General features: G+C 50.6%; 1 protein-coding gene across 3 annotated transcripts; it reads right to left on the bottom strand.

Moving 5' to 3' along the window:
* Positions 1 to 5,014: 5,014 nt before the first annotated feature.
* LOC116937319 (uncharacterized) lies at positions 5,015 to 18,468 on the bottom strand. 3 transcript variants are annotated; one of them, XM_076059340.1, is made up of 11 exons: positions 18,367 to 18,468; positions 17,850 to 18,048; positions 17,160 to 17,338; positions 14,126 to 14,499; positions 13,752 to 13,917; positions 12,571 to 12,930; positions 7,317 to 7,565; positions 6,259 to 6,418; positions 6,067 to 6,127; positions 5,302 to 5,403; positions 5,015 to 5,094 (listed from the first exon to the last, which is right to left on the bottom strand). In XM_076059340.1, the coding sequence occupies exons 1-11, from the start codon at positions 18,452 to 18,454 to the stop codon at positions 5,047 to 5,049; spliced, it is 1,986 nt and encodes a 661-aa protein (XP_075915455.1). In that variant the 5' UTR covers positions 18,455 to 18,468; the 3' UTR covers positions 5,015 to 5,046. The 3 variants fall into 3 exon arrangements, with proteins under 3 accessions (XP_075915455.1, XP_075915456.1, XP_075915457.1); XM_076059341.1 differs by having other exon boundaries at positions 7,317 to 7,400; XM_076059342.1 differs by lacking the exons at positions 5,015 to 5,094; positions 5,302 to 5,403; positions 6,067 to 6,127; positions 6,259 to 6,418 and adding an exon at positions 6,565 to 6,645.
* Positions 18,469 to 19,208: the final 740 nt, after the last annotated feature.

Genomic DNA, 19,208 nt, shown 5'->3' with positions numbered 1-19,208 from the left:
TGTACTGTGTTGAATCGGACCTGGATCTTGTGTTTGTTCAGGATTTTGGAGATCTTTTTAGTGACCCCTGCAATGTAGGGTAAGGTGATGGTTTTGAGTGGCTCCACAAGAGGATCCTTCTTCATGACTGGAGTGATGGCTTTGCGGATTGTGTAGTCGGAGTAGCCATTAGCCCTGAGAGCCTGGTGTACGTGCTTGAGTTCACTGGTAATGTGTTCCTGGTCGGAAATGCATTGGGCTCTATGGTATAGAGTCTTGATGAGGGAGTTCTTCTGGGATGGATGGTGGTGGGAATCCGGTTTCAAGTAAGCATCTGTATGGGTAGCTTTCCTGTAGACAGAGTGGCTCATTGAACCATCATGTCTTCTTTTAATTAAGACATCCAAAAAGGGTAGTTTGCCATCTTTTTCGACCTCCATGGTAAATCTGATGGCTGGGTGTATGGAATTGATGTGGTCGCAGAATTGGTCTAGAGCAGGCTGGCCATGTGGCCAGATGACAAAGGTGTCATCAACGTACCTCTTCCATAAGGTCGGGCGTAGAGTGGCAGTCTGGATGGCGTCAGTTTCAAATTTTTCCATGAATACGTTGGCTACAACCGGAGATAGGGGGGAGCCCATTGGGGTGCCCTCAGTTTGTTTGTAGAAAGTTCCATTCCAGGTGAAGTAAGTGTTGGTTAAGCAATGTCTCACCAGGGGGGGTACATCAGTATGCAGTCCTTGATGAACCAGGTCTTCAATGATAGCGATGGTGTCAGGTACCGGGACTTTGGTGAACAAGGACACCACATCAAAACTGACAAGCAGGTCGTTTGGGGACAGAGAAATGCCTTTGATTGTCGATACCAGGTGAGTAGAATTTAGTACCGCAGAGGTGGTTTTTCCAGTGAAAGGTCGCAGTATATCAGCAAGAAAACGTGCCAGTTTGTAGGTGGGGGAGCTGATAGTAGAGACGATGGGACGAAGGGGTGTATCTTCTTTGTGTATCTTTGGAAGGCCATATAATCTTGGTGGTCAGGCAGCAGAGGGCTTCAACGAGAACTGTTTGATCTCATCAATTAATGCTGTTGAATCAGAGATTATTTTGTTCGTTTTGGTGACCAGGCTGTTGGTGGGATCTCTTTTTATTTTTGTATAGCTGCCATCGTTGAGTAGTTCTTGAATTTTGTTGTTATATTCTGTTTTGTCCATGATGACAGTGGCATTGCCTTTGTCGGCTGAGAGGACGACAATATCATCCCTATTTTTTAATTGAGATAATTCAAAACGTTCGTCTTTGCTGATGTTGCTGGGTGGCAACTTAGCGTTTTTGAGGGTTGCAGCGATTTCAGATCTTGCTACGTCTGCAGAGATGTGACTCAAGCCCTTGAGTGCAACCTCGACATGGGCAATGATATCATTAACCGGTAAGTGTCTCGGTGTGACAGCAAAGTTTAGACCTTTAGCTAAAACGGATTTCAGACCATCAGAAATGGAACTGTTACTGCGATTAATTACGACTTTGTTGACGTCTATCTTTTCGGTGTGTGGATCCGATTTTTTGCTGGAGAGGTGATTGAATTTGGAAATCAAATTGTCCCTACATTTGTTCGACATAGTGGCAGCCGAAGAGGTAGTCATATTGTCTACATGTTCCCAATCCGATGTAGACATTGTTGCTGTCAATTTTAAGTGTGATTTGTAGAGTGTCTTGTCTAACTGATCGAGTTCGGTGCGTGTAAGTCTGATTTTTTCCGAGATAAGAGCGAAGCTAGTTCTAGCTAGAATTCGTTTTGCATTGAGAGAAGTTGCAACAGCAGAGGTTAGTGTAAATGCGGTTGGTATTACCTTAGAGTCGCGGCATCTCTTCAGAAAGGTGAGAGACTCGATTAGTTGAGCCTTCTTATCCCGAAGTCTGTTGAATGATTTAAGGATGTGTGGAATCCCTCCCCGTAGAGGCGGTTAAATTTCGATTGAAAGCTTTCGTGACTGCAATGATTCATCTTCTTTGGTTCTTTCGGTAAAGTCACGTAGAATGATAATAAAATAATAAATTGATAAAATAAAATAACACAATAATATTCTCACGACGTTTCGGCCACAACACAAGCGGCCTTCATCAGGTGAAGGGGGGCGAGACTGTCTGGTAGGACAGCGCTGGAGTGAAAGAGCCACGTTCAGATACGGCCTTTAAGCTGTGTGAGAGGAACAAAGCGCCTTGACAAAGGAATTAGCATATAATTTAGCATTGAAATGGCTGAATGATTAGCTTGTGACTGGTCACAGAAATAGCTATGTTAAAAGTTAAAGCATACACACCCGCAGAGGCACCCATTGTTAAAGGGATTAGCATGGAATTTAGCATTGAAATAGCTAAGTTAAGGCATACACATCTTGACAATGGAATTAGCATAGAATTTAGCATTTAGAAAGCTGAGTGATTAGCTTGTACCTGCTGCAGAAATAGAGCTTGTACCTGCTGCAGAAATAGCTACGTTAAAGTCAGAGCATACACATTCACCGAGGCCCTTAGTACAAATCAAACAGGAGAATTTAGCATTGAAATAACTAGGCGAATCCAGCATTGAAACAACTGAGTGATTAGCTAGTGACTGGTCACAGAAATGACTACACATCTGAGCTATTCACAGTACTATATAGTGAACCAATAAAAACTAAAATATAAATTACCTTCATGTTATCAATAAACTCTATATTCTCCAATCAGCTAAGCTACCAACAATAAGTCGTTATATATCACAATGCTATATGGCGAAAAAATGGGTGGATTCTTACCCTCAAATTTCAGCACCACGGGCCCCGTTCAGACGGACGAATTCGTCCATGGTCGGAACAGAGGAGGGGGAGAGAGACAGCTGCGAGGCCCTAGTATGCTCCATATTGTAAAACTATACCATTAACCGTGGTGTGAGAGGTATTAAGAGGCAATGCTGGCGAAAGAGCTGCGGTCTGAAGGTCATCGTAAAAATACAATTAATTAAGAACAGAAATGATTTAAAACATCTTTCCAGTGGTTACTAAGCCTGAATCCATCTTCTCGGTTGAAATTGTCTCTGTGCTTGTATATGTGAATGGCCTCATGAACGAATCTCTCATGGTAGCCGGTTGGTTTGCAAAGAACCTCCGTCTTGGAGAAGTCAATGTCATGTGAGCCCACTGAATTATAACAGTGATCTGCCACGGCAGAGGAGTTCGTCCTACCGTGTTTCAAGTCTGCTTTGTGTTCGCGGATGCGGTCCGAGATATGTCTTTTGGTTTCTCCAATGTAGCTACTACAAATCCAGGAAAAAAACATCAAAATATTCCTGAAATAGCACCGTACACCAACGCTGTGTGCAAAAATCCCAGTGGAATGCAAGTCAAATAACAACAACCACAAGACAACTAAGATTAAGGCCATCAGTCTAACCCTGTACTACAATAAACAAAAACATGGCCAAAACCAAAAAAACTTTTCGAAATCACCAAAATAAAAGCCATGAATGCAATGTGGCTCCCTCCACTTGCCGGATTTCAGCCCCTTCACGCCTCGCTCCTCGCCTCACCTCCTCTCTCTCCTTGCCTCACCTCCTCTCTCTCCTTGCCTCACCTCCTCTCTCTCGCCACACCTCCTCTCTCTCGCCTAAACTCCGCACCTCAAATCACTCCCTTCTCGTCACCTCACACCACCAAACTCCCCACCCGTAGGCACGTGACTGCCCCTCCCCCCATCACGAGACCCGCCCACCCCCACCCGTAGAGGCACGTGACTGCCCCTCCCCCCATCACGAGACCCGCCCACCCCCACCCGTAGAGGCACGTGACTGCCCCTCCCCCCATCACGAGACCCGCCCACCGCCTCCCCTCCGGGGGGGGGGGGCGCGGGGGATCGTTGTCTCTAATTTGTCAACAAAGCGCCATCGCCACGCGTGAGCAGCCACTAGAGGGCGCCATTGTCAAGACACACGCCAGCTTCAGTGCTTTTGCATTTAAAGACGTCACACGAGACGGGCGTGTGGGCCAGCAACCACGCCCGGCCGCCTTTGTCTCCCCCCCCCCCCCCCCCCCAGTTTGACCGGTTACGTCTTTGATGGTGTTGGGTAGGGCGCATCCGTGAGCGGGAATCGAACTCGGGTGTCTGTCGGGCGCCTCTCTTCGGATGTGTTTGGCCGTGAATTGTTTTGTAGTTTGTTTTGGCTGCGTGCGAGTCTATGGGTCTCTGTGTGAGTCTATGGGTCTCTGTGTGAGTCTATCGCTCTGTGATTCTGTGGCTGTCTGTGGCGAGTCGATGGCTCTTCGTGTGAGTCTATGTCTCTGTGATTCTGTGGCTGTCTGTGTGAGTCGATGGCTCTCTGTGTGAGTCTATCGCTCTGTGATTCTGTGGCTGTCTGTGTGAGTCGATGGCTCTCCGTGTGAGTCTATGTCTCTGTGATTCTGTGGCTCTGTGTGAGTCAATGGCTCTCCGTGTGAGTCTATGGCTCTGTCGTTGTGTGACTCTGTCATTCTGTGGCTCTCCATGTGAGTCTGTCTCTGTGATTGTGGCTCTCCGTGTGAGTCTATGGCTCTGTCATTGTGTGGCTCTGTGTGAGTCGACGGCTCTGTCATTGTGTGGCTAAAATAAAATAACAAAAACACTGCGTCCGGTTAACGGAGAGCTGTTTCGTAAAACAAAATTCCCACCCCCACCCCACCCAAAAAAAAAAGTGAAAAGCCAAACTCGGGGCACCGATTGTAACCGGCACGAGGCAAATATCCCCCAATGCTGAAAAACATCGCTCAGTTGGGATCAAACAACAACAACAAATCGTCTTGGTTCTTTCGGGGGGGGGGGGGTTCACCCGCTCGCGAAGCGACAAGCCCCGGCGTTTCCGCCGGCAACCACGTCAAGGTGGAGCGCGGCAAGGCGGAGCGCGGCAAGGTGGAGCACTCCAAGGTGGAGCACGGCAAGGCGGAGCACGGCAAGGTGGAGCACGGCAAGGTGGAGCACGGCAAGGTGGAGCACTCCAAGGTGGAGCACAGCAAGGTGGCGCACTCTCGCTCCTCCCCCCCCCCCACCCCGAGCCGCTTCTCAAAAATCTTCCTCCCTCGCCTCGTCGTCATCTTCGTCTGTGAAAACCTGCGGGGGTCGGAATAAATTAGAGAGACGGTGACCGACCCCACCCATCCCCCCCCCCTGGGGTGGCCAGAAGCGGATCGCTCACTCAGCCTAAGCAGGAGCATCGGTGATGTGGGCGGACACTCGCTCACCGCTCGCTCGCTCACCGCTCACCGCTCGCTCGCTCACCGCTCGCTCACCGCTCACTCACCACCCACCCCTCCTCACCGCGTAGTCGTAGCTTCCAGCTCCGCTGTCTTGGTGCTGAGGCTGCGGTGGCAACTCGTGCAGCCCCTCATCCGCCTTGTTGCCACTCTCTAGCGTTAGCAACTACACACGGAGCATCCCCACAACACGCACAGTGTGTGGTGAATCTGTGGGTCTCTGTGTGGTGAGTCTGTGGGTGTCTGTGTGGTGAGTCTATGGGTCTCTGTGTGGTGAGTCTGTGGGTCTCTGTGTGTGTTGAGTCTGTGGGTCTTTGTGTGGTGAGTCTGTGGGTCTCTGTGTGGTGAGTCTGTGGGTCTCTGTGTGGCGAGTCTGTGGGTCTCTGTGTGGTGAGTCTGTGGGTCTCTGTGTGAGTCTGTGGGTCTCTGTGTGGTGAGTCTATGGATCTCTGTGTGGTGAGTCTGTGGGTCTCTGTGTGGTGAGTCTATGGGTATCTGTGTGGTGAGTCTGTGGGTATTATTTTGGCAATCGTCATCAGGAGGAGAAAAGAGGGGGATGAAAGCCGCTGAAGCAGCAGGCTGTTTTAAAGTTTTAAAGTTGGGTGTAGCCCAAGGGTCATAAACAAAATGAATTCCTGCAGTCACGAAAGCTTTAGGTCGAGTCTGTGTCTCTGTATATACACTACACTACTATATACTACACTATACACTACACTACACACTACACTACTATACACTACACTACTATACACTACACTACACACTACACAGAATACGGAGAGAGACACGGATGGACTGGGCCTCTGTATCCTGGCGGTGTGCCACTCACGGAGCCACGGTCGCCCTCCGCGTTTCTCCGCGGTGCCTTGGGGAGCGTGGGGGGATCCTCCCTGCATGCATGTGGGTAGTGGGGGGGTGGTGGGGTAGTGGTGAGGGGGGGCACAGCGGCAGGTCGTCACACAGACGACCCCGCGGGCACCGCCGACGTCTGCCCGACGTCCGAGAGAAGCGAGCGACTCACGAGGGGCCCCAGGGCTCGTGACGACGCTGACGCTGACGGCGGTGGCGGTAGAGCAGCAGCAGCAGCAGCAGCGTGGCCACCAGGGCGAGGGACACGGCGAGGATCGCGGCCGGAGCGGCCCAGCTGGCCCGGCCCGCCGCCGCTGCCGCCGCAGAATTCTCTACGTGGCCAAACGGTCCCCCGCGTGGCGTCAGCTTGCCGCCATAGCACGACGACAACCGCCGCGATGACCACACGCGCCAGGCTAGGTGCGCTTTGAGGCTCGCGGCGCTCGCACCCGGGCGTTGCGGGTCGAGGGAGCGAGACGGAGGGACGGACGGAGACAAAGTTCCCCCGTGAAGGCCCCGGCGGACTGTCGGGGCGGGTGCTGTTAGCGAGTATCAGCAGCTGTGAAGGCCGTGATTGTGACAAACGAGGGGATGGGTGGCCAGAACAGGGACACACACACACGCACACGGACACGCAATACACACACATGCACATGGACACACACACGCACACGAACACACACACACACACGGACACACACACACGCACACACACACACGCACACACACACACATGCATGCACACGCACACGGACAGACACGCACACACACACGAACAGACATGCATGCACACACACACACGGACACACACACGGACACGCACACACGCACCAACACACACACACGTACACACACGCACCAACACACACACACGAACACACACACACGCACACACACGCACACACACACACACACGCACACACACGCACACACACATGCATGCACACGGACAGACACGCACATGCACACGCACACACACGCACACACACACACGCACACACGCACACGAACAGACATGCATGCACACACACACGGACACACACACGGACACGCACACACGCACCAACACACACACACACACACGGACACGGACACACACAAACCAACACACACACGTGCACGGACACACACACACCCACACACACACACCCACACGTACACGGACACGCACACACACACACACACGTACACGGACACACACACATGCAACATTCAGAGATGCGAACAAACCTGTTCGTGTGTCCAGTTGCCTGTTCGGACCGAAAGTCGTGAGTTCAACCGGCGTGCAACAGACGGCGGTGGTGGCATCTACATCTGTAGAACGTGAAGAACCAGTGGCATTTACATCTGTAGAACGTGAAGAACCAGTGGCATCTACATCTGCAGAGCGTGAAGAACCAGTGGCATCTACATCTGTAGAACGTGAAGAACCAGTGGCATCTACATCTCCAAAAGGTGAAGAACCAGTGGCATCTACATCTGCAAAACGAGAAGAACCAGTGACATTAATATCAACAGAATACGAAAAAACAGTGACATGTACATCTGTAGCACGTAAAGAACCAGTGGCATCTACATCTGCTGAACATGAAGAACCAGTGGCATCTACATCTGCAGAGCGTGAAGAACCAGTGGCATCTACATCTGCAGAGCGTGAAGAACCAGTGGCATCTACATCTGCAGAACGTGAAGAGAACGTCAATAACCAGTGGCATCTCCATCTGCAGAACGTGAAGAACCAGTGGCATCTACATCTGCAGAACATGAAGAACCAGTGGCATCTACATCTGCAGAGCGTGAAGAACCAGTGGGATCTACATCTGCAGAACGTGAAGAACCAGTGGCATCTACATCTGCAGAACGTGAAGAACCAGTGGCATCTACATCTGCAGAGCGTGAAGAACCAGTGGCATCTACATCTGCAGAACGTGAAGAATCAGCGGCATCTACATCTGCAGAGCGTGAAGAACCAGCGGCATCTACATCTGTAGAACGTGAAGAACCAGTGGCATCTACATCTGCAGAGCGTGAAGAACCAGTGACATCTACATCTGCAGAACGTGAAGAACCAGTGGCATCTACATCTGCAGAGCGTGAAGAACCAGTGGCATCTACATCTGCAGAAGATAATGAGCTTTGGGTCTCCATGTGAGTCTATGGGTCTCTGTGTGAGTAGTCTATGGGTCTCGGTGTGATGAGTCTATAGGTCTCTGTGTGAGTCTATGGGTCTCTGTGTGAGTAGTCTATGGGTGGCTGTGTGATGAGTCTATGGGTCTCTGTGTGAGTCTATGGGTCTCTCTGTGAGTAGTCTATGGGTCTCTGTGTGAGTAGTCTATGGGTGTCTGTGTGAGTAGTCTATGGGTGTCTGTGTGATGAGTCTATGGGTCTCTGTGTGAGTCTATGGGTCTCTGTGTGAGTAGTCTATGGGTCTCTGTGTGAGTCTATGGGTGTCTGTGTGATGAGTCTATGGGTCTCTGTGTGAGTAGTCTATGGGTCTCTGTGTGAGTAGTCTATGGGTGTCTGTGTGCTGAGTCTATGGGTCTCTGTGTGAGTAGTCTATGGGTCTCTATGTGAGTAGTCTATGGGTCTCGGTGTGATGAGTCTATGGGTCTCTGTGTGAGTAGTCTATGGGTGTCTGTGTGAGTAGTCTATGGGTGTCTGTGTGATGAGTCTATGGGTCTCTGTGTGAGTAGTCTATGGGTGTCTGTGTGATGAGTCTATGGGTCTCTGTGTGAGTAGTCTATGGGTCTATGTGTGAGTAGTCTATGGGTGTCTGTGTGAGTAGTCTATGGGTGTCTGTGTGAGTAGTCTATGGGTCTCTGTGTAAGTAGTCTATGGGTCTCTGTGTGAGTAGTCTATGGGTGTCTGTGTGAGTAGTCTATGGGTGTCTGTGTGAGTAGTCTATGGGTCTCTGTGTGAGTCTATGGGTCTCTCTGTGAGTAGTCTATGGGTCTCTGTGTGAGTAGTCTATGGGTGTCTGTGTGAGTAGTCTATGGGTGTCTGTGTGATGAGTCTATGGGTCTCTGTGTGAGTCTATGGGTCTCTGTGTGAGTAGTCTATGGGTGGCTGTGTGATGAGTCTATGGGTCTCTGTGTGAGTCTATGGGTCTCTCTGTGAGTAGTCTATGGGTCTCTGTGTGAGTAGTCTATGGGTGTCTGTGTGAGTAGTCTATGGGTGTCTGTGTGATGAGTCTATGGGTCTCTGTGTGAGTCTATGGGACTCTGTGTGAGTAGTCTATGGGTCTCTGTGTGAGTCTATGGGTGTCTGTGTGATGAGTCTATGGGTCTCTGTGTGAGTAGTCTATGGGTCTCTGTGTGAGTAGTCTATGGGTGTCTGTGTGCTGAGTCTATGGGTCTCTGTGTGAGTAGTCTATGGGTCTCTATGTGAGTAGTCTATGGGTCTCGGTGTGATGAGTCTATGGGTCTCTGTGTGAGTCTATGGCTCTCTGTGTGAGTAGTCTATGGGTGTCTGTGTGATGAGTCTATGGGTCTCTGTGTGAGTAGTCTATGGGTGTCTGTGTGATGAGTCTATGGGTCTCTGTGTGAGTAGTCTATGGGTCTCTGTGTGAGTAGTCTATGGGTGTCTGTGTGAGTAGTCTATGGGTGTCTGTGTGAGTAGTCTATGGGTCTCTGTGTAAGTAGTCTATGGGTCTCTGTGTGAGTAGTCTATGGGTGTCTGTGTGAGTAGTCTATGGGTGTCTGTGTGAGTAGTCTATGGGTCTCTGTGTAAGTAGTCTATGGGTCTCTGTGTGATGAGTCTATGGGTCTCTGTGTGAGTAGTCTATGGGTCTCTGTGTGATGAGTCTATGGGTCTCTGTGTGAGTAGTCTATGGGTGTCTGTGTGATGAGTCTATGGGTCTCTGTGTGAGTAGTCTATGGGTGTCTGTGTGATGAGTCTATGGGTCTCTGTGTGAGTAGTCTATGGGTCTCTGAGTGAGTAGTCTATGGTGTCTGTGTGATGAGTCCATGGGTCTCTGTGTGAGTAGTCTATGGGTGTCTGTGTGAGTCTATGGGTCTCTGTGTGAGTAGACTATGGGACTCTGTGTGAGTCTATGGGTCTCTGTGTGAGTAGTCTATGGGTGGCTGTGTGATGAGTCTATGGGTCTCTGTGTGAGTCTATGGGTCTCTCTGTGAGTAGTCTATGGGTCTCTGTGTGAGTAGTCTATGGGTGTCTGTGTGAGTAGTCTATGGGTGTCTGTGTGATGAGTCTATGGGTCTCTGTGTGAGTCTATGGGTCTCTGTGTGAGTAGTCTATGGGTATCTGTGTGAGTCTATGGGTGTCTGTGTGATGAGTCTATGGGTCTCTGTGTGAGTAGTCTATGGGTCTCTGTGTGAGTAGTCTATGGGTGTCTGTGTGGTGAGTCTATGGGTCTCTGTGTGAGTAGTCTATGGGTCTCTATGTGAGTAGTCTATGGGTCTCGGTGTGATGAGTCTATGGGTCTCTGTGTGAGTCTATGGCTCTCTGTGTGAGTAGTCTATGGGTGTCTGTGTGATGAGTCTATGGGTCTCTGTGTGAGTAGTCTATGGGTGTCTGTGTGATGAGTCTATGGGTCTCTGTGTGAGTAGTCTATGGGTCTCTGTGTGAGTAGTCTATGGGTGTCTGTGTGAGTAGTCTATGGGTGTCTGTGTGAGTAGTCTATGGGTCTCTGTGTAAGTAGTCTATGGGTCTCTGTGTGAGTAGTCTATGGGTGTCTGTGTGAGTAGTCTATGGGTGTCTGTGTGAGTAGTCTATGGGTCTCTGTGTAAGTAGTCTATGGGTCTCTGTGTGATGAGTCTATGGGTCTCTGTGTGAGTAGTCTATGGGTCTCTGTGTGATGAGTCTATGGGTCTCTGTGTGAGTAGTCTATGGGTGTCTGTGTGATGAGTCTATGGGTCTCTGTGTGAGTAGTCTATGGGTGTCTGTGTGATGAGTCTATGGGTCTCTGTGTGAGTAGTCTATGGGTCTCTGAGTGAGTAGTCTATGGTGTCTGTGTGATGAGTCCATGGGTCTCTGTGTGAGTAGTCTATGGGTGTCTGTGTGAGTCTATGGGTCTCTGTGTGAGTAGACTATGGGTCTCTGTGTGAGTCTATGGGTCTCTGTGTGAGTCTATGGGTCTCTGTGTGATGAGTCTATGGGTCTCTGTGTGAGTAGTCTATGGGTGTCTGTGTGATGAGTCTATGGGTCTCTGTGTGAGTAGTCTATGGGTGTCTGTGTGAGTAGTCTATGGGTGTCTGTGTGAGTAGTCTATGGGTCTCAGTGTGAGTCTATGGGTCTCTGTGTGAGTAGTCTATGGGTGTCTGTGTGATGAGTCTATGGGTCTCTGTGTGAGTAGTCTATGGGTGACTGTGTGAGTAGTCTATGGGTGTCTGTGTGAGTAGTCTATGGGTCTCTGTGTAAGTAGTCTATGGGTCTCTTTGTGAGTAGTCTATGGGTGTCTGTGTGATGAGTCTATGCGTCTCTGTGTGAGTAATCTATGGGTCTCTGTGAGTAGTCTATGAGTGTCTGTGTGAGTAGTCTATGGGTCTCTGTGTAAGTAGTCTATGGGTCTCTTTGTGAGTAGTCTATGGGTGTCTGTGTGAGTAGTCTATGGGTGTCTGTGTGAGTAGTCTATGGGTCTCTGTGTAAATATTCTATGGGTGTCTGTGTGAGTAGTCCATGGGTCTCTGTGTGAGTAGTCTATGGGTCTCTGTGTGATGAGTCTATGGGTCTCTGTGTGAGTATTCTATGGGTCTCTGTGTGAGTAATCTATGGGTCTCTGTTTGAGTCTATGGGTCTCTGAGTGAGTAGTCTATGGGTGTCTGTGTGAGTAGTCTATGGGTCTCTGTGTGAGTCTATGGGTCTCTGTGTGAGTAGTCTATGGGTCTCTGTGTGAGTAGTCTATGGGTGTCTGTGTGAGTAGTCTATGGGTCTCTGTGTGAGTAGTCTATGGGTGTCTGTGTGAGTAGTCTATGGGTGTCTGTGTGAGTCTATGGGTCTCTGTGTGAGTAGTCTATGGGTGTCTGTGTGAGTAGTCTATGGGTGTCTGTGTGAGTAGTCTATGGGTCTCTGTGTGAGTAGTCTATGGGTGTCTGTGTGAGTAGTCTATGGATCTCTGTGTGAGTAGTCTATGGGTGTCCGTGTGAGTAGTCTATGGGTGTCTGTGTGAGTAGTCTATGGGTGTCTGTGTGAGTAGTCTATGGGTGTCTGTGTGAGTAGTCTATGGGTTTCTGTGTGAGTAGTCTATGGGTCTCTGTGTGAGTAGTCTATGGGTGTCTGTGTGAGTAGTCTATGGGTCTCTGTGTGATGAGTCTATGGGTCTCTGTGTGAGTAGTCTATGGGTCTCTGTGTGAGTAGTCTATGGGTCTCTGTATGAGTAGTCTATGAGTCTCTGTGTGAGTCTATGGGTCTCTGTGTGAGTAGTCTATGGGTCTCTGTGTGAGTAGTCTATGGGTGTCTGCGTGAGTAGTCTATGGGTCTCTGCATGATGAGTCTATGGGTCTCTGCGTGGGGCAGTGTCAATCCTCACCGATGACAGAGAGGTTGACCCTCCCCTCGAAGTTGTCGTGGGGGAAGGTGGCCACGTGGCAGAGGAAGAGGCCCCCGTCGCCAGCCCGCACGTCCAGCAGCTCCAGCGAGATGTCGCCGGGAGGCCCCCCAACGCGGAACCGCAGTCGGCCCGCGAGGGACGAGTTGGAGTACGCCGTGCCGTGCAGCGGGCTGAGTGCGGCCAAATTGGCCCCCGCCCAGACGTTGCCACGGGAGGCCTTCAGCCAGTTGGCCTGCACCACCACCACGGCCGCACCCCACAGGACGCAGCGCAGCAGCGCCACCTTCTGGCCGACCACCGCCGTGACCTGGCCGTCTGTGTCGACACCCACACGAGGGGCTGGGTGGGAAGACAACACAGAGACCCATAGACTACTCATAGAGACCCATAGACTACTCATAGAGACCCATAGACTACTCATAGAGACCCATAAACTACTCACACAGACACCCATAGACTACTCACAGAGACCCATAGACTACTCATAGAGACCCATAGACTACTCACGCAGAGTCCCATAGACGACTCAGAGACCCACAAGACTACTCACGCAGAGATCCATAGAGTACTCATAGAGACCCATAGACTATCTTCTTTGGTAATTTCGATAAAGTCACGTAGAATGAGAATAAAATAATAAATTGATAAAATAACACAATAATATTCTTACGACGTATCGGCCACAACACAAGCGGCCATCATCAGGTGAAGGGACGAGACTGTCTGGAGGACAGCGCTGGTCTGAGCGTGGCTGTGTTCGCTCCAGCGCTGTCCTCGTGTTCGCTCCAGCGCTGTCCTCCAGACAGTCTCGTCCCTTCACCTGATGAAGGCCGCTTGTGTTGTGGCCGAAACGTCGTGAGAATATTATTGTGTTATTTTATTTTATCAATTTATTTTATTGTCATTCTACGTGGTGACTTTACCGAAAGAACCAAAGATGAATCCTTGCAGTCACGAAAGCTTTAAATCGAAATCCATAGACTACTCATAGAAACTCATAGACTACTCACGCAGAGTCCCATAGACCACTCAGAGACCCACAAGACTACTCACACAGAGACCCATAGACCACTCATAGAGATCCACAAGACTACTCACACAGAGACCCACTTCACACGCACAAAAATACCTCTCACTCATTCACCCAGCCACCCACTCACCCACGGTGCTGTGTGGTGGAGGGACGGAGACACACGACAGTGGAGACCACTCCCCTGCCTTCCACCGTGGCAAGTCGGCTACCATTCTCACGCGGACGCAGTACTCATCCTCGCGTCCCGGCAGAAGCATCATTCGGTGTTGGTACCGGCATCCGATGAAGCGCTCCTGGCAGTAAGCATCATCATCATCATCAGTAGTAGCAGCAGTAGTAGTAGCAGCAACAGCATAATCATCAGTAGTAGTAGCATCATCAGTAGTAGTGTCATTGGTAGTATCATCATCATCAGTAGCAGCATCGCCACCCACCCACTCAACCACGCACATCTCCCGCCACAACCTACCGACCCCCGTCACAACTCCCGCAATCTCTCACCGTGAGTTGAACGCCGCCTCTTGTCGAAATGTCAACCTGATGGTGGAACTTCACGTCGTGCGACACCAGCGCCCTCCACCCCCGCCCAACGGAGACCAACAACGACAGCTTCCGCACCTCCGGCTCTCCGTCGACCACCGCCTCCAACTCCCCAGCCACCCCAGGACCACCGTCATCACGGCGGTCATCGTCACCGCCGTCACGGTCATCGTCATCGCCGTCGTCGTTGTCGCTGTAGCCATCATCGTCGTTGTCTTCATCGTCACCCACAACACCGCACTCCTCATCCTCATCCTCACCACCATCGCCCTCCTCCTCCTCCCCCCGCGTCAGTTTGTCGAGCCTCAGGGTGAACGACGGAGCGCTGAGCACAGCTGAGACACGGGAGAGGGGGGGTCATGGCGAGGGATGTTTGTGTGATCTCTCCCTGTCCTACAGAGTGAGTGAGTGAGTGGAGTTTGTGTGATCTCCCCCTGTCCTACAGAGTGTGTGAGTGGAGTTTGTGTGATCTCCCCCTGTCCTACAGAGTGTGTGAGTGGAGTTTGTGTGATCTCCCCCTGTTCTACAGAGTGAGTGGAGTTTGTGTGATCTCCCCCTGTCCTACAGAGTGTGTGAGTGGAGTTTGTGTGATCTCCCCCTGTCCTACAGAGTGTGTGGAGTTTGTGTGATCTCCCCCTGTCCTACAGAGCGAGTGGAGTTTGTGTGATCTCCCCCTGTCCTACAGAGTGAGTGAGTGGAGTTTGTGTGATCTCCCCCTGTTCTACAGAGTGAGTGTGAGTGGAGTTTGTATGATCTCCCCGTTCTACAGAGTGAGTGGAGTTTGTGTGATCTCCCCCTGTCCTACAGAGTGAGTGGAGTTTGTGTGATCTCCCCCTGTCCTACAGAGTGAGTGGAGTTTGTGTGATCTCCCCCTGTTCTACAGTGTGAGTGGAGTTTGTGTGATCTCCCCCTGTTCTACAGAGTGAGCGAATGGAGTTTGTGTGATCTCTCCCTGCCCTACAGAGTGTGTGGAGTTTGTGTGATCTCCCCCTGTCCTACAGAGCGAGTGGAGTTTGTGTGATCTCCTCCTGTCCTACAGAGTGAGTGGAGTTTGTGTGATCTCCCCCTGTCCTACAGAGTGAGTGGAGTTTGTATGATCTCCCCCTGTTCTACAGAGTGAGTGGAGTTTGTGTGATCTCCCCCTGTTCTACAGAGTGAGTGAGTGGAGTTTGTGTGATCTCCCCCTGTCCTACAGAGTGAGTGAGTGGAGTTTGTGTGATCTCCCCCTGTTCTACAGAGTGTGTGAGTGGAGTTTGTGTGATCTCTCCCTTTCTTACAGAGTGAGTGAGTGGACTTTGTGTGATCTCCCCCTGTTCTACAGTGTGAGTGGAGTTTGTGTGATCTCCCCTTGTTCTACAGAGTGTGTGAGTGGAGTTTGTGTGATCTCCCCCTGTCCTACAGAGTGAGTGGAGTTTGTGCGATCTCCCCCTCTTCTACAGAGTGTGTGAGTGGAGTTTGTGTGATCTCCCCCTGTCCTACAGAGTGTGTGGAGTTTGTGTGATCTCCCCCTGTCCTACAGAGCGAGTGGAGTTTGTGTGATCTCCCCCTGTCCTACAGAGTGAGTGTGTGGAGTTTGTGTGATCTCCCCCTGTTCTACAGAGTGAGTGGAGTTTGTGTGATCTCCCCCTGTCCTACAGAGTGAGTGGAGTTTGTGTGATCTCCCCCTGTCCTACAGAGTGAGTGAGTGGAGTTTGTGTGATCTCCCCCTGTCCTACAGAGTGAGTGAGTGGAGTTTGTGTGATCTCCCCCTGTCCTACAGAGTGTGTGAGTGGAGTTTGTGTGATCTCCCCCTGTCCAACATAGTGAGTGAGTGGAGTTTGTGTGATCTTCCCCTGTCCTACAGAGTGAGTGGAGTTTGTATGATCTCCCCCTGTTCTACAGAGTGAGTAGAGTTTGTGTGATCTCCCCCTGTCCTACAGAGTGAGTGGAGTTTGTGTGATCTCCCCCTGTTCTATAGAGTGAGTTAGTGGAGTTCGTGTGATCTCCCCCTGTCCTACAGAGTGAGTGGAGTTTGTGTGATCTCCCCCTGTCCTACAGAGTGAGTGGAGTTTGTGTGATCTCCCCCTGTCCTACAGAGTGAGTGGAGTTTGTGTGATCTCCCCCTGTCCTACAGAGTGAGTGAGTGGAGTTTGTGTGATCTCTCCCTGTCCTACAGAATGAGTGAGTGGAGTTTGTGTGATCTCCCCCTGTCCTACAGAGTGAGTGGAGTTTGTGTGATCTCCCCCTGTCCTACAGAGTGAGTGGAGTTTGTGTGATCTCCCCCTCTCCTACAGAGTGAGTGGAGTTTGTGTGATCTCTCCCTGTCCTACAGTGAGTGAATGAGTGAGTGGAGTTTGTATGATCTCCCCCTGTCCTACAGAGTGAGTGAGTCGAGTTTGTGTGATCTCCCCCTGTGCTACAGAGTGAGTGAGTGGAGTTTGTGTGATCTCCCCCTGTCCTACAGAGTGAGTGGAGTTTGTGTGATCTCCCCCTGTCCTACAGAGTGAGTGAGTAGAGTTTGTGTGATCTCCCCCTGTGCTACAGAGTGAGTGAGTGGAGTTTGTGTGATCTCCCCCTGTCCTACAGAGTGAGTGAGTGGAGTTTGTGTGATCTCCCCCTGTGCTACAGAGTGAGTGAGTGGAGTTTGTGTGATCTCCCCCTGTCCTACAGAGTGAGTGAGTGGAGTTTGTGTGATCTCCCCTTGTGAGCCGAAGACACACACACAGGCAGAAAGAGTCACAGACATACACAGCGACACACACAGACAAAGATGACAAAGATCCTCCATGTAGCCTGAAAAAGACCGTTGGGGCAAGTGCTGTTAGTGAGCACCAGACAGACACGGACAAAGAGAGACACAGAGAGAGAGACACAGAGAGACACACACACAGAGACACAGAGAGAGAGACACAGAGAGACACACACACAGAGACACAGAGAGAGACACACACACAGAGACACAGAGAGAGAGACACACACAGAGACACAGGCATATGTACAATCTCGTGCCACTCACTTTCCATCAAGGGCAGGACCACAACCGCGACCCAGGGTGAGGATCGTGACGGCGAGGATGAGAAGGAGAATCTCACACGGAGGAGGTAGCGGTCACCGGGATCGTCCAGCGCCGAGGAGACGTCGCACCGTGTCTCCGTTGTTGCAGCGCAGACGGTCTGCCAGCGGGCTCGTCTGAAGCTGCGCAGACAGAGACACAGGGAGGAGTGGTGAGGGTGGTGAGGAGCCAGTGGGTGAGAGAGACGTGTGTGTGTGTGAGTGAGTGGGTTGGTGGATGAGTGGGTTGGTGAGTGAGTGGGTGAGTGGGTTGGTGAGTGGGTGAATGGGTTGGTGAGTGAGTGGGTGAATGGGTGAGTGGGTGATTGAGTGGGTGAGTGAGTGGGTTGGTGAGTGGGTTGGTGAGTGGGTTGGTGAGTGAGTGGGTGGGTGAGTGGGTTGGTGAGTGAGTGGGTGAGTGGGTAAGTTGGTTGGTGAGTGGGTGAGTGGGTTGGTGAGTGAGTGGGTGAGTGAGTGGGTTGGTGAGTGAGTGGCTGAGTGAGTGAGTTGGTGAGTGAGTGAGTGGGTGAGTGCGTTGGTGAGTGGGTGAGTGGGTTGGTGAGTGAGTGGGTAAGTGAGTGGGTAAGTGAGTGGGTTAGTGAGTGGGTGAGTGAGTGGGTTGGTGAGTGAGTGGCTGAGTGAGTGAGCATCTCACAGTTTGCTCTGAACTCTGTATGTAACATTCAGGTACGTTGAGTTGGTCGTGGTCGTGGTGGTCGAGTTGATGGTTAAAGGATCAACAAGTGGGGGTCTATCCCCTCCATCCCCACTGGGAGCCGCTTCAACGGGGTCCCAGCAAAGGGTCGCCAGGAGGTCTCGAGACTCCAAACGAACATTCAGTGGGAACAGCGGAGCTCGGCAGATGGGGAAAAAACACTCAAGAGTGCGCTAACCACTGCACCACCACTCCTCACACACACACAGTGCGCTATCCACTGCACCACCACTCCCCACACACACACAGTGCGCTAACCACTGCACCACCACTCCACACTCACACAGTGCACTAACCACTGCACCACCACTCCCCACTCACACTTACACAGTGCGCTAACCACTGCACCACCACTCTCCACACACACACTCACACAGTGCGCTAACCACTGCACCACCACTCCCCCCACAATCACAACCTGGCACCCGATTTATCGACCACCTCGGGCTCTGCTCACCGTGGCTGCTGCACGTGACGAGGTGGTGGAGGAAAGGCAGGATGAAGGGGAAGAGTAGGCCAAGTTTGTAGAGTTTCGACATCGCCATTAACCCGACACGCAGCCACGCGCCCGCCTCACCCAAGTCACGTGCTAAGGAAATCGATTCAAGGTTAAATAAAAAATCGGATCGATTCCTATGGGGATAACAAATGCGAATCGATAGTGGTCAAAAATGTAGCCGATGGCATCGATCCCTATTGGGACTGCATTGGAATTGACGTTGGTCGTGAGTGTAAAATGGAATCGAATACATTTTCGATAACATGGGAATTGATTATGGCGATTTGTTCTAATAACATAAGAATCGATCTAGCTAGTGATTTAAAGCGCATAGAATCGAATCCCATTGGGATACCTACCATGAGAATCGATTGTGTTAGAAAAGGAGAGCGTTTAGAATCGATTCCTATTGAGATAACATTGTAGTCTATGAATCAGAATCAGAAAGGGTTTTATTCGCCATGAAAGTTCACACCAATACGGAATTTACTTTGGCAGGATGGTGCATACATTCAACATATAGGAATCTAAAATCTTAAATAAGTTTTAAACAAGTCTTACTATAATAAGGGTTAAAAGTCTAACTAACACCAAGGGGCTGAAGTATATAAAATTGAATATCGAATATAAAATAGCTTTAAGATATAATAAAAAAATAAAAAATACAAATAGGTTAACATAGTTAATATCGGCAAGGTGTCATTATGTAGATAAAATGTTAAAATCAGTGTAAGCCCTTGGCCTTGTTTAACAGGCCAGCAGCAGATGGGAAAAAACTGTTTTTATGGCGTGAGGTTTTG

Source organism: Petromyzon marinus, unplaced genomic scaffold (assembly GCF_048934315.1).
Source record: "Petromyzon marinus isolate PM22_M1 ecotype Great Lakes invasive population unplaced genomic scaffold, UKy_Petmar_22M1.pri1.0 PM_G_Scaffold_10, whole genome shotgun sequence".
NCBI classification, from domain to species: domain Eukaryota; kingdom Metazoa; phylum Chordata; class Hyperoartia; order Petromyzontiformes; family Petromyzontidae; genus Petromyzon; species Petromyzon marinus.
This window is presented reverse-complemented; position numbering and strand designations above follow the sequence as displayed.

What these genes read in the sequence shown, in the direction of transcription:
- LOC116937319 (XM_076059340.1), bottom strand. Translation starts at nt 18,454, where the DNA reads ATGGCGATGTCGAAACTCTACAAACTTGGCCTACTCTTCCCCTTCATC. An exon ending in CACGAGCCCTGGGGCCCCTC is followed by an intron (nt 6,128 to 6,258) that starts GTGAGTCGCTCG and finishes ACATGCATGCAG; the next exon opens with GGAGGATCCCCCCACGCTCC. An exon ending in CGGAGGGCGACCGTGGCTCC is followed by an intron (nt 5,404 to 6,066) that starts GTGAGTGGCACA and finishes CTCCGTGTGTAG; the next exon opens with TTGCTAACGCTAGAGAGTGG.